General features: G+C 37.0%; 1 protein-coding gene across 13 annotated transcripts in view; it reads right to left on the bottom strand.

Moving 5' to 3' along the window:
- LOC109241203 (pentatricopeptide repeat-containing protein At1g06710, mitochondrial) overlaps positions 1-5,145 on the bottom strand; it is a 14,562-nt gene extending 9,417 nt beyond the window's left edge. For all 13 annotated transcript variants that reach the window (XM_019407922.1, XM_019407917.1, XM_019407923.1 and 10 more), the window contains exons 1-2: positions 2,156-5,145; positions 1,461-1,617 (exon numbers count right to left, since the gene is read on the bottom strand). In XM_019407922.1, coding sequence (XP_019263467.1) covers positions 1,579-1,617; positions 2,156-5,053 — 2,937 coding nt within the window. In that variant the 5' untranslated portion in view covers positions 5,054-5,145 and the 3' untranslated portion in view covers positions 1,461-1,578. The remainder of the gene's footprint in view (positions 1-1,460; positions 1,618-2,155) is intronic.
- Between the last annotated feature and the right edge of the window lie 11,873 nt (positions 5,146-17,018).

Below are 17,018 nucleotides of genomic sequence, written 5' to 3'. Positions count from 1 at the left end.
GTAAAAACTGAATTGTTTTTTGTAAAACTGGAAAAAAAAAATAAGAAGACTTTACTAAATTAGTGGACTATTGGTGCATTAGTTTAAAAAAACGAAAATTATTTTTTTTTTAAGTTTTACAAAAAGAATAATAATTATTTTTAATTTAGCATTGACCTAACGGTCAAAGGCATAAGTGAACCAAAAAAGTGGATGGAGGGGTATTTTTAGCCCAATAGGTGGATGAAGGGTATTTGTAAACCTTTTCCAATAGTTTAGGGGCATTTTGAACTCTTTTCCGGTTATCTTATTTACTTGCCATTGTTATTGTTTGTTTATTGCATCTTTTTCATTGTTCTTCGGCCGAGGGTCTATCGGGAACAACCTCTCTTCCTTCATAAGGTAGCGGTAAGGTCTGCGTACACACTACCCTCCTCAGACCTCACTGTGTGGGACTGCACTGGGTTGTTTGTTGTTGTTGTTGTACCAACCAGAAGGATCTCATGCTTCCCTAAATTGATCTTGAAACTTGAGACTGCCTAGAAGCATAGCAGAGTAATGTTTAGATTCTAATACTAAAACACTACTGTATCTGTATCATCTGCGAATGGTAGGTGGTACACGGGTACGCTAGCTTGCCTCCTGTGCCCTTGAAGCCTCTGAACTAACCTACCCTTGTCGCCCTATTCATTATCTTGTCCAATGCTTTCTTAACCAAATAAATAGCATGTGAAAAAAAGGGATTCTTTGTCTTAGGCAAAGCCTTGTTGACCAAAACTAATAATCTCAATGTGGATATGCCGAAAGTGTATGCACTATCCCCGTCTTTCCCTGAAACCAATCTCCCCATTACATACTCTCCTGAAAACCCCATAGATGTGGTCATACGCCTTCCAAATCCAGCTTGCAAAGCACACCCCCATTTTTCGATATCTAGTCCACAAGCTCATTTGCAATTGAATCCGCTTCAAGTATCTATCGCCCTCCTACAAAACCATTTTGGGACGTTGAAACCATGGAGTCTAACATTCTCTTAAGTCAAACGGAAAGCGACATGCAAAATTTTTATAGATGCTTTCCAGTAGACTCTTAATGTTTGATACCCATTCGTTCTTTTGTATTATCGCAATAAAAGAATTATTGAGGCTCTTTTCATGCTTCCTTATAGTAGTACGGTATTGGTAAAATCGCTTTCATAATATCTTCTTTTGGATAGGTAATTCATTCAGATGCCTATTGTCCAATGAATGTTGAAGCTAGGCATAGAATCCTGCCATGGTCGTCAATTTCCTCGAGCTATATAAAAATGAAAGGTAGGTGACAATATTTGAAATAACACAGACACATAGGAAACGCAAACCAGAAACTCTAATAGTGAGCTAACAATCAAGTATATGTCAAATAAATGTATCAAAAATAGAAGACGAGAATAATTTGCAAAGCTATTGAGATTGTGATATATGTGTAGATACGTTACTTACTTGGTTATAACAAGGTAAAACTGCAGCCTGTCAACTAGTGCAGCTCCAAGTATGTATATCAGGTGCCAACAGGTAGTTCCTCATAATGAGATAGACTCAACGTATTATTTCTTGACCTTTAAAGGAGCTGAATGGTGGTGGATTTCGATGCATGTAACTGGTAAAAAAGAATGGTAGAAAAAGGAAGTGAAGGAAGAATCTCAACATTTACATATATTTACCATACACCCAAGGCTTCAGAAACCAATAAAGAACATAGCAACTTCAGTGCATTAAGAACACTCAAACCACACATGAACATGTACTTTAAAGAGTGTACACAGATAAATATGAGCTGCTTCTCATGGCGTTAAAGTAACTATGTAGAATCTACTGGAATGTGTACATAAATATACAGTTCAGTCCTATTTTTAACACTCGGGATCTAAATCAAGAGTCAACACAAAGTTTTCCTATCTTAGAGATGATGAATATTATGATGCTGAAACATTCTGTTCTTATATTTATAGGAATTGGTTTAGTTCTAACAGCTCCTTCAGTTTGTTATTGGATTTAATTTATTATGTCAACATGGATCACATTGGAAACGTTAACTGCAGAACTTCAAGACCTATAAAGCTTACAAAATACATATGAAACCAACAAATAATTCGTTATATCTATTGAAGACAGAGCCGAAATGAAGAGGTACTGACCAAGTGATACAAGCTCTCGGAGAGTTCAAGTGCATTCTCCCATCTATTCATGCTTACTAATCCCTTAATGAGGTTAACAAAGTCCGCAAGCTCTGGAACTGCGCCTTTCTTTATCATGTCTACATATAATTCAAACGCCAAATCAACTTTGTTTGAAACAGAAAGGCACTCGATCAAGGAAGAATACATTTTCTTATCAAGATCCGGAAATGGCAAAGATGATGAAGTCTCTTTAAGTAGCTCCACGGCAAATTCAAGCCTTCCTGCTTTTTGATAGCTATCAATTAGAACCCTATAAACTGGAATAATTGGAAGAGAATCTTTGTTGCCCATGTCCTTTAAAAGACCCAGACTGATTAAGTACTCTCTTTTGAAGCCTTCAATAACCTTACGATGGCTGGCCATGTGTTTTGGCCAACTTATTTGTTTCATTTCCTCAAGAAGTTGGAGTGCCTCATCCAAAAGTCCCGCAGCACAACAATGCTTTATTGCAACTGAATAGGTTATGTAATTTGGTGCACAACCCTTGTTACCCATCCGTTCGATGAGTTCAAGACATTTATTCACTATTCCAGCTTTGCCAAATCCATCAATCATTGCAGTATAGGTCACAACATTTGGATGACAACCCTTTTCTTCCATCATCATCATAAGTTTATAAGCTTCATCTATTTTACCAACTTTACAAAGGCCATCTACCATCTCTGTGTATATAACCACATTTGGGGGGCAAGAACTTTCGAGCATTTTAGACAAGACTTTTATAGCAAGATCCAAACGATTATCCTTAAATAGCCTATCAATTAGAGAGCTGTAGGTGTAAACACTCGGGCTATAACCACATTCTGACATTTTTGTAAATATCTCTTGTGCATCATCTAGCTTACCCACCTTGCAAAGCCCGTCAATTAATGCATCATAAACAATATGATTTGGCTCGCATCCTTCCACTACCATGACATCCAAAAGATTGCGAGCTTCTTTCACCCTGTGTGCTTTGCACAAACCATCAATCAAAGCTCCATATGTAACAACATTTGGCTCCTTATTACCATCAAGATCAACCTTGAAGTACAAGTCTACTTCAGCAGTACCTAGACTACCCTTCATTCTTGCATAGATCTGGCAACCCTTCTCTATGTGTCCAGCTTTACAGTATCCATCAATCAAAGCAGTGAAAGTGACAATATTTGGAATGCATCCTTGCGTTAACATCAATTCAAAGAGCTCATTTGCATCTGAAATTTGCCTTTGCTTGAGGTAAGCATGGATAATAGTTGTGTAAGTCACTACGTTAGGACTACAACCCTTTTTTATCATTTCATTAAACAAATTACGAGCCTGTTGAATAAGGCCAGATTTACAAAAGCTATCAATCAAAATTGTGTAAGTATAAACATCTGGAACAATTCCATTCCTCGTCATTTCTTGGAACAACAGGAATGCATTGCCTACTTTGGAGGCATTACAAAGAAAACCAATCACTTTCGAGTATGTACTGACATCAGGTACAAAACCTTTGCTCATCATTTCTTTAATAACACTAAAAGCATTCTCATATTTTCCAAATCCACAAAGGCATCGTGCAAAATTGACCACATTGACTTTATTCAGTACTTGTCTTGCATTTAGCATTTCATTATACACATCTTCAGCCAATTCTAGAACATCCTTGCTTGGTAACTCCTCATTGCCACAAATACCACCAATCAATATGTTGTAAACTACGTATCCAGGCTTACAGCCACAGCCATCCATTTTTTTGAGCAATTTGTAGGCATACCAGTAATCTCCTGATCTACAGTATGTATGTACAAGAGAATTAAATATTTTCTGACCGGGATAACAACCTTCAGAGATCATAAGATTAAGAACCCTCTTGACGCGACCAAGTTTTCTCCTGTTTAAAAGTGCACAAAGCAAAACTTCATATGTTACACGATTAGGGATACACGAACTAGTCCGCATTATATTGAGAAAATTCATTGCTTCTTCAAAGAGGGAACCTTCACATAATCCTGAAATCATATTAGTATAAATCACTGTATCAGGCACAAACTCTTCCTTGTCAATTAAATCAAGGCCTTCTCTCCATTTACCCACTTTGCACAATGATCGCGTAAAGCTATTTAATGTATGCTTGTCCATCTTAAAATTAAGTGCTGACATCTCCTTGTATATCAAAGATGCAGTCTCCAATCTATTTACTTGCAGAAACACCTGAATCAGTGCATTATAAGTGGCTGCCGAGGGCTTGTAACCAAAATTCTTGAGCCTTTCCAGCTCCTGCAATGCTAAATCCCACAAACCGTTCCTGCAACACTTGCTTATCAACACATTAAGCAACTTGCCAAGCACTTCCCTATCATCTTTTCCTATATCTTGAACAAAATGTAATGGGACATCACACCCTATTACATCCAACAAAGCATCATAAACTGATGCATTATGCACATAGCCAATTTGTCTACCAGCCCACATAAAAAACTTAACACCCAATTCAGGGTTCTGTATATTTCTTAACACATCAACCACTAAACCAGGGTTGAGCTTTTCCCTAAAATGCCTAACAACTCTCTCAGTTCTCTCTCCAAACCCATCATTACCCTTCCTTATTGCATTTATAACCAAGAAAGCATCATCTGAAAACTTACCAATCTCATCTTTGGAGATAACTTCAGCACCCAAGATTGAATCCAATTCTTGGACGGAAAATGAACCACCCATCTTCTTTTCTTGTTGAAAAGATTCATTTTCTGGGAATCTCAGTTCTGGGTCTACCAATGTAACAAGGTTATTCTCGGAGCATATGAATCTTGAAGAGAATTTGAAAGGATGACCAACAAAACGAGAGGGAACTGAGCGCGGAAGAGCATATCTGAACAGCCTTATGGTCATTCTACGGCTAAGGGGTTTTACGGGTTTATGGAAGGAGCCGCGGAGGCGCCGGACGACAGCCGTGGTGTTAAATGACAAGTGAAAGTCATTGGTCTTTTGGAAGAAACTTTTTCTCAGTGAAATAAAAAAAAAATTGAATTTGGACATAAAAATTTTCTTTTTGTAAAAAAGAATTTTATATTTGAAAATTACAAAAAAAATTATACAATAAGTCATACTTGTTATAAATTGAATTTTATTTATGGTGAATGTCTATATTTTAAAAAGATTGTAGAGATTTTACTTGGTGTCTAAGTCACTCCCTTTAAATAGATATGTCATATTCCATTGTAAATTATCCCATATTAATAAAAATTCTCTCCCGTTACTTTTCTCTGCAATACTCTTCTTGGTTTACTGTTGAAGGGCAACAATAATGCAAGGAACAGATCTTGTATAGAATTCTGACCATGACCATAATAGTATAAATTTCTCTTCAAAAGAGATATTCACCGTATGGATGTTGATGAATATGTGTTAGTACCAAATTAATTGAGAGCTCTCGAAGAGCCAACTATTACTATTTTGGAGGAATAAAATTGATTATGAATAAGACATTATGTTGTAGTGAGTCTCAAAGAAACATAATTGAGTTTCTAAAGTATTCGCGAAAGCGGTTGATTATTTGAGACTATAAAAAAGGAAAGTTTTAATATCTTCTATTACTACAACTTGTAGCGGGGTAATATGTATGTGAAAAGTTACCCGTTTTATTGTCCAGCTTGTACTACACAAATAAAAGAATACCACAATAAAGTGAATGTTTGTTGATATAAAAATCCATATCATAATAAACTATATATGTTTAGAAAAATATAATCAATCACATTATGATTAACAAGTTTTCTTTTTTTGAATTAAAATGGTGTTTAGTGAGGTAGATATGTCTTGTCAAAGTGTGATGTATCCTAGAGCCCGTTTGGATTGGCTTAAAAAAGTAGCTTTTATGCACAAGTGCTTAAAAACACTTTTTAAGTGCTGGAGCTGGTTTTATAAATAAGCAGTTATGCGTTTGGATAAAAGTGTTGGAGATGATAAAAAGCCGTTGAAATGTTTGGTAAACAAGTGCTGGTAAGTACTTTTTCTATTAAAATGACTGAAATATCCTTAAAGCTGTTAACACTATAAAGAAGCCTATTACTGGGAAAACATATGAAATGACTATCACATTTTATTATTCTATTCCTTATTTGAACTATGTAAAAATTCCTAATAATTAGGAAATCAAAATAAAATAAACTTGTACTTTTTAAAGTTATTTGAAAATTGTACGTATAGTTAATAAGAAATTACAATGATGTCGTATTCACCTTTCAAAGCAAAGCTAAACTTCAAAGTAAGTTCACATTCTAACAAATTTTAAAAGTTTGAGTTGGATATTATAATTATTTCAAAAGTTTGCGAAGGACATTTTTGGAATAATAAATATTATTAGGGACAAGAGGGTAAAATACTTGGTCAAAGATAATTGGCTTTTAAGCTGGAAAAAAAAAGTTGGGATCAGCCAACTTGTGGCTTTTGGCTTTTTTTAAGCTGTTTTCTTTTTTGCCAAACACCCCCAACATCTTAAAATGGCTTAAAAGCTGGTTTGACCAGCTTTTAAGCCAATCCAAACACGCTCCTAACTGTATCTGTTTAAAAATTATATATAATCAATCACATTATGATTAACATGTTTTTTTTTTTTGATGAATTGAAAAATCATTGATTAAAGAAAAAACTGTTGCGAGGTAATTTAGAACGTTTCTTTAGGACAAATGCAGATTTGATCCATATTCCTGAAAGATATTAAACTTTATGCTCCTAGTGTTAGAGTATTGTAGGCAACGGATCCAATTTTAATATCAAAATTATATGTAATCTAGATAATTGATGTTAGGCTAAAAATTCATATTTTTGCATGTAAATTGCCTTACATTATATCTCAATCTTGTTACTTTTGGTATAAATATTTGTGCCATTAGGAGTCAATTTGAAGTGATTTGGCAAGCTTGCATGCAAAGTGAAGTACAAATAGAAGAATTTGGAGGGAGCATGATTTTGGTGCCCAAGTTGGCGCCAGGCACCAACCAAAACGCCAATGGCAAAATAGCACAGAAGTGAAAAAATTTTGGTGTCCAGGTTGGCGCCAGGCACCAAGCGAAACGGCTAATGGCAGATTTCGTCCTAATTCGGTTAGGACTTGATAGTTTCGACCCTACACGCCCCATCATGTATAAAAGGAGTTCTAAACGTTTTTCTTAGGGGAAAGACATTATTGGAGAGGAAAAAAAGGCTATGGGAACACTTAGACGCAACGAATCGCAAGAGTTTTTCTCTTCCATTCTTCCTTAATCTGTATTTTAATGCGTTCAATTATTATCATGAATTTCAGTATGGTTATGAGTAGCTAAATCTTCTAATCTAGGGTTTGATAGAACCTATTGGAGGATGATTTTCAACTACGTTTAATATAGATTTGCCTTTGATTTTTTTTTCCTACTTGTTCAACTATATGATTATTGTGGTTGATTGAAGGGCCCTCAATTGACTGTACCTATTTAGTGTGTATTTCTTAGAAAAGGATACACATTTAGGTAGTTGTTGACCAACATCACTCCTAACGTATATGAGGAATCAATACAGAGGGTTTATAGGTGGGATTAGGAATAACGAAACCTTGATGCGAGCTTAGTGAGCGGTAAACTTGTGCCAGCTAGCGTAGTTTGGAAGAATACGTCTAGTAAATTATTGTATTTGCTCGAAAGAGAATTACAACACCTAAAGTGCTCACGATCGGTAGAGAATATCTAGGCAAATTTATATGAGACGTGGCGGGGAGGATTCGACTAGAGGGGAAATCGTAACCCTAGACCTTTCCAATCTTGTCTACAATATTTGCCATGTTAGTATTAAAATTACAGCTTTTTAATTACCTTGCCTTTAGTGAGTAAACACTCAAACCATTATTTACTATTTCTAAAGGTTGATTACTTGAATTGTTGAGAAACTAGTGGTTGTGATTAGTAGGTTAATTCCATGTGAGATTCGACTCCGGACTTAAATCGGATTATATTTGCAACGACCGCTAGACCTCTTAGGAGGCATAGTTGAGCGTGATCAAATTTTGGCAACGTCGCCGGGGAATTAACTGTTACACCCCATATTTTCGTAGATGGAAGTACGCCATAATTAAATTGCTATAAGCTCGGAAATGAGATGTTACATCCCGCATTTTCGTACACTGAAGTTTCGTCATAAGTAATCGACGTAAGCTCGTGAATGAGATTATTTTGAGACTATAAGCATTTATGCTATTTATAACAAGCGATAAGTAAATTCGTGAATGTGAGAGGGTAAGCGAATCGAAGAAAATGAGCTTCGTCAAAGTTTGACATTTTGAGATAAAATACGGTCCAAGCTATAATACCCCGTATTTATGGACTAGTGCCATACAAGGTACCACATGAACATGATAGTAAGGTGTATAAAGTGTGTTAAAAGTAATTAGTATTTTAAGTAATTTGAGATAATTCTTAATTATGTGAATAATTGATTAATTATTAGTTTAATGGGGGATTAACAAACTAATTAAGGAAATGATGGAGAAAGATCAACCTCCCAACGTGGCAGCAAATCAAAGCCCAATTGGTGACTGTTAATTCACGAAACAAGGTGGCATAATTAGGAGATTTGGGAAAAATTCATTCTTATCAAATGGGGCCCACAACCCACAAAAATAATACATCTCCCTGCATCATTAAAATGAGAGGTTATGGTGCTGAGTAATGGAGGAAAAGCTTCAGCAAAAGAATTCATACGAGATTTCATAATGTAACGGCAGCGTGAGATGCGATTCTAAGATAACACGGTACAATCTTTCTCAAAAATATCATACGGATTTTTCCCTATTTCGATCTCGCCGTTACGTGTTTTGTCGCGATTGATGGGTTTTAGAGGGTTTGTCAAGAGAATCGGCTCAGGTATTTAAGGCTATCCCTTCTTTCCTTTTAGCATGATCCATACGATACAAACGAAACGAGCAAATGCACAACTTTAGTAAATGACTCTATTCATAGAAATACTAGAGGTGCCTATGTTCTTGATTCCCCATGTGTCCTATTACTCTATCATCTGTTGATGGGTACCAGAAAATACGTAAGTTGATAAAGTTTATTTCATGATGTTAATCAAACGCATATTGATCTTACGACATTATGGAAAATCTTATTAACGTACTTCTTATGCATTTCATTCATGTATACATGTATATTAACCCATGACCAAATGTCGTTATATACGCGTATATTATATGTATATGAGATATTGGAAAAGGTTACGGGGTTATATACGCACCACCACCTGATCAGCTAGTATACGTTGATAATTTTGCCCACAGTGGCCGAGATGATATGATGAGATGCCCTCAGAGGCTTGATAATATTATGTACTCATATACCTATGCATGGTATGACATTTATACGAATATGCATGGCATTATACATATTAATGATTCACAGACTTATTCAGACTTACATGTTGAGTCTTTTACTCCACGTTTCTCTTATGTCTATTGTTTACTGATTTTCATTCCTTACATACTCGGTACATTATTTGTACTGACGTCGCTTTTGCATGAGGATGTTGTGTTTCATGCCAGCAGGTTCCGATAGACAGGTCGAGAGTCCCCCAAGTAGGTTATCCGCTCAGCGGAAGGTGTTGGTGCGCTCCATTTGCTCTGGAGTTGCATATTTGGTCAGTATGCTTTTAACATGTATTGATCGATATGGCGGGGCCCTGTCCCAACCTTTATGACGTTTATGTACTCTTAGAGGCTTGTAGACTGATGTCATTTATATGGACACTTGTATGGCTTTATTAGCCTCTGTTTTAAATGTACAAATAATCATGTCGGCCTTATAGGCCCGTATATCAGGTGTATAAGTTTCTATATCATGTTGGGTCGTCCCATGTCCAGTATTCTTTTATATTTAATTTCGGTTATCTCCAGACGGCCCTTCTTGCCCACTTACCCATGATGGTACAATAAGAAAGATATGTTACGTTGGTACTCGGTAGAGTAAGGAACCGGGTGCCCGTCACAACCCATCAGTCTGGGTCGTGACATTAACGGTATTATTAATTATGGCTTGAAGAATAGCTAGAATTAGTAGTTTAGTCAGCTTTCTCGACTTGAAATTCATTATATTGAAACTCTAACATTTTTGAATATTTCTGTAATTACGTGCTTTGGTCCAAACTTGTGAATATTTGTATAATTATTTTCTTATCTTTGTTTATCTTCTTAATTGTTTTCTTGTTTATTTTCTTAGTGTTTGAATAAATGGCATCATATGATAAAAATTGGTCGGATGGTAATTGTTCATACTTTGATGACTCTTGTCCTTATTATGGAGGACCACACTCGTGGCAAAATTGTTTAAATTCTTCTGGGGCGGATTGTGCGCACAATCTCAAACCCATGAGTGGATTATTTGTGATAAGTGCGGTGATCAAAATGATCATTGGACTATTTGTGCTTATTTGTCCTTTCCTTTCCCGAACCCCTCTTTGATGATTCTACTTTTTGTGATGATAATTATAGGGATATGGAAGTGGAAGAAATTGAGCATGGTCAAAATGGAGAGTTCAAACTAGGGATGGCAAGCGGTGCGGGTGCGGGGCAGGTTCTCTCTTAACCTGCAAAATTTCAATCCGCCCCGCATAGCTCTTTTAACTCGCATCCACACGCCCCGCATCACACCCGCCCCGCCCCGCCCCACCCCACAACCTTTTTAGTTTTATGAAAAATGAGTATTTAAACTCATGCGAAATTTGCTCACTTGCTTAAAAAAATTCTTAAGCAATCTTACAGTGATATTCTTACAGCGACATTCACCTCATCAAATTGCATTCAAACAATTCCTTTTTTTCTTGTAGCTGACAGATTCAAATGAGGTAGTTGACGAAGAGATGGATCCGATCACGAAGCTTACCGCTTCATTTCTTTTTGTATCTTCATTTTAATTTGTAGTTTCAAAATTTTGTATTATTCATCATTGATATTTGTTATTTCCATGGATATTATGGAAAGAAGTTGAATGCCATCAGACAACTTTATAAATATATGAACCCAATTATTTTTCTTTTCTGAAAAGCCGTTTTGTTCAGAATATTAAAATGTGATTTACAAATATTTGAAATAATAAAAGAAATATGTGTCATAAGCTAATTGTGAAATTTTCTTTATCCATGCCCGAATAATTTTGCGTTAATTGATGAACGATATTCTTATAATTTTGCGAAAAATGAATATTTAAACTCATACCCGCACCCTCAAAAAATTATTTTTCTTTTAGTTTAATCCCCCCCCCCCCCCCGTACCACCCCATTACCATTCCCAGTTCAAAATCATGATGGAATGGCTACTTAAAGGAGGAAACAAAGAGCATAAGACCTTGGAGAAACTTTTGGAAAATAGTCTCCAAAATGATTTGGCGCTTGAAAGGTTGAACCTACAAATGGGAGAAATGCTTGAAGCTTTAGAGGTCCAAAAAGCCTCGGAAGTGGATAATAGCCAAGAACCTTCCTTAGAGGTTGAAGCAAAAAATTTTGGCACTTGATCAAAACCAAGAAGAACTCTCAAATGCCCACTAGCTTGAGAGTGAGGAAAGAGTTCGAGAAAAGTCCAATTCGAGGAATCAAGAATTGAACATCTGCCAACCGACTCCATGCTTGTTGGTGATGCCAAGAAAAATATGAAATTAGAGTCAACCGATGCAGTTGAAAAGATGGTTGAAAATGACTCTAGTTCGGGGGGAAAAGAGGATGTCAAAATCCGGAAAAGTGGCAGTTTGAAGGCTTCATTGCACAGTCTAAGCATTTTTCAACTTTGGAATTTCATGGTGATATGGGAATTGAGCCGTGTGAGTCCATGTGGGACTGCAAAGAAGAAACACAAGAGCCATACATCCTGCAATTTGCATATTCACGAATGCAAAATGACAAAACTCAAAAGAGAGCCAAGAAATGCAAAACGAAGAAAATGATGTTTGGCTTGATCATCTACTTACCGCCCCCATCACTCGTGGTCTCAAGCTTTATTCCAAGTTAGGTGCCCAATACATATCTTTCAAGTGGAGAGAAAAGCGGTAAAGTTGATTCACGTCGTGCTATGACGTTAAATCAGGCGCTTGTTGGGAGGCAACCCAACTTTACTACTTTCTTTTATTTTTTTTAATGTATTATTCTTGCAGTGTCGTTTTTTTTTAATTTTTAGGTGTATGAGCATGGAAAATAAATCCATTGGATGGAAGCAAAAGCAAACAAAATGATTGGAACTAAGTGTGAGGTACCTGCACGAAGAACCAGGTTTGGAGAAGTCTGAGTATCCCATGAGTTGCTGAAGCTTAGGCCTTTGGCCTACCAGGGAGTTTCTTTCACCCTCTTGTTATTTATGTTATGCATTGGGGACAATACACAATTTTAAATGTGGGGTGAGGAGATTGTTTGAGTGATTTTCTATGATATTTTAGTTGTGTTAGTTTAAAAAAAATTGGACTTTTCCTGACGATGGATCTCTTGGACAGCTTTCTTTAGGGATTAAGGTCCAGTAGAAAAATTCAAAAATATTTTTTTAATTAGTCGTAGGTAGATAATAATCCCCCTTGATTTTTCTTTTGGCATCTGTTCTTTTTCAAGGGATGTAACTTGAACCGAGTATTTTTTTTAAATTTTTTTAGGAAATTGAGGAAAGAGAACTTGAGTTCTCTTATGTGCCTTTTGACTGATGGTAGACTATAATCTCGTATTTAGTCGCTTATTGCACTCTAATTCACTGCACTTTACTTATTTTGAGCTTTAATTAATAATGTTGCACTTATTGTGTGTTTTATGCCTTATAGGAGTAATTCCGAGTGATGTAGATGTTATGAAATGAACTCGAGTGATTTGGAGCTTTGAAGTCTGAGTAAAAGCCCAAGGGGTTAAGCCGGGATCGCGTTCGGGGGTCGAGAACCTCATCTGGATGTCAAAAATCAAGCAAAATACATACTCTAAGAAATCCCCACTGCCGCAATGCGAGGGGTGGTGTGTGGGGCGCCACAGCTGCCCATTTCCTGCTGTCTGATAGATTGTTACCTCTTTGCATTTCCCCAGTAACGCCCCGCATGGCGTATCGCCCCATGCGGCGCGCCTGTGTATTTTTACAGAGTAAATATTCTATTTCGGCTAGGAAAATGCGATTTCGTCTGGGCCCGAACCTACTTGGTATAAATACATGAAAAAATATTATTTTCTTGACTTTTGACACATAATCGACCTAAGGAGGCTAAGGAAGAGTTGTAGGAGCAAAAGCATAAGGATTTCATCATTCCTTTCTTACTCAAGACCCGAGTTTCGATTGAATTTATGTTTTCCATTACTTTAACTATATTTGTGATGAATTTCTCCTTATTTATGGATTAGTTTTCTTTAGGGTTTGTGTTGGCCCAAGTTCAGGTGAAGTTTTGAAGACTGACAAATGAACTCAGTCATGGACCAGGTCCATCATGTGAGGCACAATATTTATTAACCTAGACATGTGAGATACACGTGAAGGAGATAACTCTTAGTGATCAAGCAGCAATATCTCCTAAACTAATCGAAAAGGTTGCATATTGGATAAGGAGAGAAAAGTCTCCTCATGGAAGAGGACACAATCCGGATAAAGGATAGGGTTGGAGTTTGTATTGTTCAAGGACTCAACTTCGATGGAAGATTAGCAATTGAGTCTCAATCAAACTCTGATTACTAACTCATTAAATAACAGTGATTGTTCTCTTTTACAGGTATTGCACAAACGCAGAAGTTAAACTAAATTGAGAGCAAAAGAGCAAGGCAATTTTGCAAGCAATTTATGTGAGATTCAAGTGTGCATTCCTGAAGCTGCTTGGACAAGATAGAAGAACCAATTCCATTGTGTCTTTCTTTTATTTTAGTTCAATTGTAGCAGGTGTTTTAAAGTTGTACCTTTCCAGCTTTCATAGAAGCAATTGTATTAGGTACTTTGAGTATTCAAGTTAGAGTTAACTTGAAGGTGATGCAACAGTTGAGGCTGTGTGCTACACTGGGATTAGAGTTAATCCTTAGGTTTACAGGAGTTTTGTAAATGCTGTTTTGGCTCAGTGATTTTAATGGAAGTTTGGGAAAATCCTACTGAGTAGTAGGTCATATTTTTTTCACCTTTTGAGCCACGTGTTTTTCACGTAAAAATCTCTGTGTTCTTTGTTTTATGTACCCTTAATTCCGCAAACAGTAGTAGTAAGTACACCTAGAAGAACCAGGTTCTTCTAGAGCGAAAATTGGGTACCACACAAATCACCCCCCCCTCTTGTGTGGTATTGAAGTTAAAAATATCAATTGGTATCAGAGCAGGTTATCCTTGAAGAGGCTAACACCATAGGAACAGATCAAGATGAGCGCACCACCTAGAAACTGGGAAGGGCAATCCACTGCTAGGCCTCCACTTTTCAATGGTCAGTACTATTCTTGGTGGAAGAACAGGATGAGAGATCACATCATAGGGGAAGACTATGAACTCTGGGACATAGTCACTGATGGTCCCCTAGCAACCACAAAGAAGAATGCTGAAGGAGTTGATGTGCCAAAGACAAGGGCTGACTGCACTGCTGAAGACCTGAGGAAGTGGGAGAAAAATTCTAAAGCCAAGAAATGGCTTGTGTGTGGACTAGGTCCTGATGAGTACAGCAGAATTCAAAGTTGTACCACTGCTAAGGAAATTTTGGACACCTTGAAAGTGGCTCATGAAGGAACACCTCAAGTAAAGAGGTCCAGAGGAACACTGTTGTATTCTCAATATAAGAACTTTGCTATGAAGGAAGGAGAAACAATTCAAGAAATGTATACTAGGTTCACTACATTGACAAATGAACTTAAATCTCTTGGAAGGATTATTCTTGAAGAAGACAAGGTTGAGAAAATTCTGACAAGGGTTCCGCCAGTCACATGGGAAAGCAAAATCACTGCCATTCAGGAACTCCAAGAATATTGCTACTCTCAGACTGGATGAACTAATTGGAAATCTTACTGCTTATGAAATGAGAAGGTAAACCATGAAGATGGATACACCCAAGAAGGAGAGAAGCTTAGCTCTCAGAATTGCTGAAGGTACAGATCTGGAAGATGATGAGATGGCTATTGTAAGGCCCCGTAAAAATTTGTGCTCAAAACCTAGTAGCTCGTAGTGTCAAGTTCCGAATATGTGCGGTTCGGACCCTTTTTCACTGATCTAAGTATTTAAAAATCAAAGAACCAAGTTTTCCCAGAAGAGAGCTATTTTGCGGTCCAGAATGTGGTCGCAAATCAAGTATGCGGACCACATTTCTGCCGCATAATGAGTCAGTGGTTTGGTTAAAATTAAGGTCAAAATGCGGTCCATTATACGACCGCATAACTGATATGCGGACCGCATTTCTAACGCAAAGTGAGTCAATGTGTCAGTCAAATTTAAGGTCAAAAATGCGGTGCATTATGCGACCGCAAATTGGTATGCGGACCGCATTTCTGCCGCAGACCCAAACAACAGGATTGGATTTTTGGAGCGCTTTTGCGGTCCATTCTGCGGACCGCATTTCATCTCTGTGGTCGCAAAGTGCGACCGCATATCTGACTCGGGTACCTATTTTTCTAAATTTTAAACCCGACCCTTTTTTAATAAAACACCCCAACCCCTCATTTTAACGAGTCTTCTGAATAAAATAAGAGAGAGGAAGAGAGGGTTCTTGAGAGAGAAAGTCATCTTCATCAAATTTGATTCTTCAAAACTATCCGGGCCGGGGAATTTCAAAGTGATTATCTTCATCCCCATTCTTGCAGGTAAAATCCCTAACCCTTTTCCATTGATTTTCAGGTTTAAAACTAAGGGGGGGGGGAGTCTCATGCGTTGATTCTTGAAAATAATGGTTGAAACCGTACATGCATGCCTTTTAAAACCTAAAATCTAGTAAGAGGAATTGGGTAGGAGTAAAGGATTGTACAAGAGGGGTTGATAACCTAAATAAGTTTGAGTAGCAATTGTGAACTTCAATTCTAAGTCATATGTGTTAACTTGTGCACTAGATTGACGTTGCTAGACTATTTGGTGAATTGAAAATAGAAGTTAAAAAGGGAATTCGGCTCCAGGTATGTATGGCCAACTTTGACCTTTGTAAAATTACCTTGTTTGGTGTACGAATATTTGGTATGTGATATCTACGTGAATTATGTGTGAAATTCTTGTGATTGGTATGATTTGAGTGTTCGTGGTTAAGTCTCCCGATATAATGGTGTAAGTAATTGGCAATAAACCAAATGTGTGGTTGTGAAAGTGTTATGTGGTAAGAGCTGAGAAACAAATGATGGAAGGAAATCGTAAATGATGCAATTGGAACAACTGTGGTAATAACATATATGGCTTGTCGTGGACAATTATTGTTGTGATATAAAATGCATATGAGTTATTGAGTATGATGGAAATGGTATTGATGGTTATGGAAATTCTTTGTGAATTGTTGTTGTTATTCCTTGAGAATTGTTGTTGTTGTTCTTTGTGAATTGTTGTTGTTATTGTGTTGTTTGTGAATTGTGATTGTTCGGTGGGATCGGGTTGCGCGCCGCAACACGAAGTAATAAGGTGTGGGTTATGGTGATAAGGGTGGCCGAGGTAATAAGGGTGGCCGAGGTAATAAGGGTGGAAAGTGATCGAAATCACTATTGAAATGAAAATATGAGAAAGTCGTGAAATCATTGATGTGAAAATGTTGAAGAGGAAATGGAGATATGGTAAACTTGTTTGGCTTGATTGGTTCCTTTCATGTGTATTTAATTGTTGATTCCATTACTACTTGTTACTTGTGTACGGTTTCAGTTAGCTTAGGGCAATGTTTGTTCATACATGCCAGTACAATTC

Source organism: Nicotiana attenuata, unplaced genomic scaffold (genome assembly GCF_001879085.1).
Source record: "Nicotiana attenuata strain UT unplaced genomic scaffold, NIATTr2, whole genome shotgun sequence".
Lineage (NCBI taxonomy): Eukaryota > Viridiplantae > Streptophyta > Magnoliopsida > Solanales > Solanaceae > Nicotiana > Nicotiana attenuata.
The sequence above is the reverse complement of the archived record's forward strand: the minus strand, read 5'-3'. Positions and strand labels throughout refer to the sequence as shown.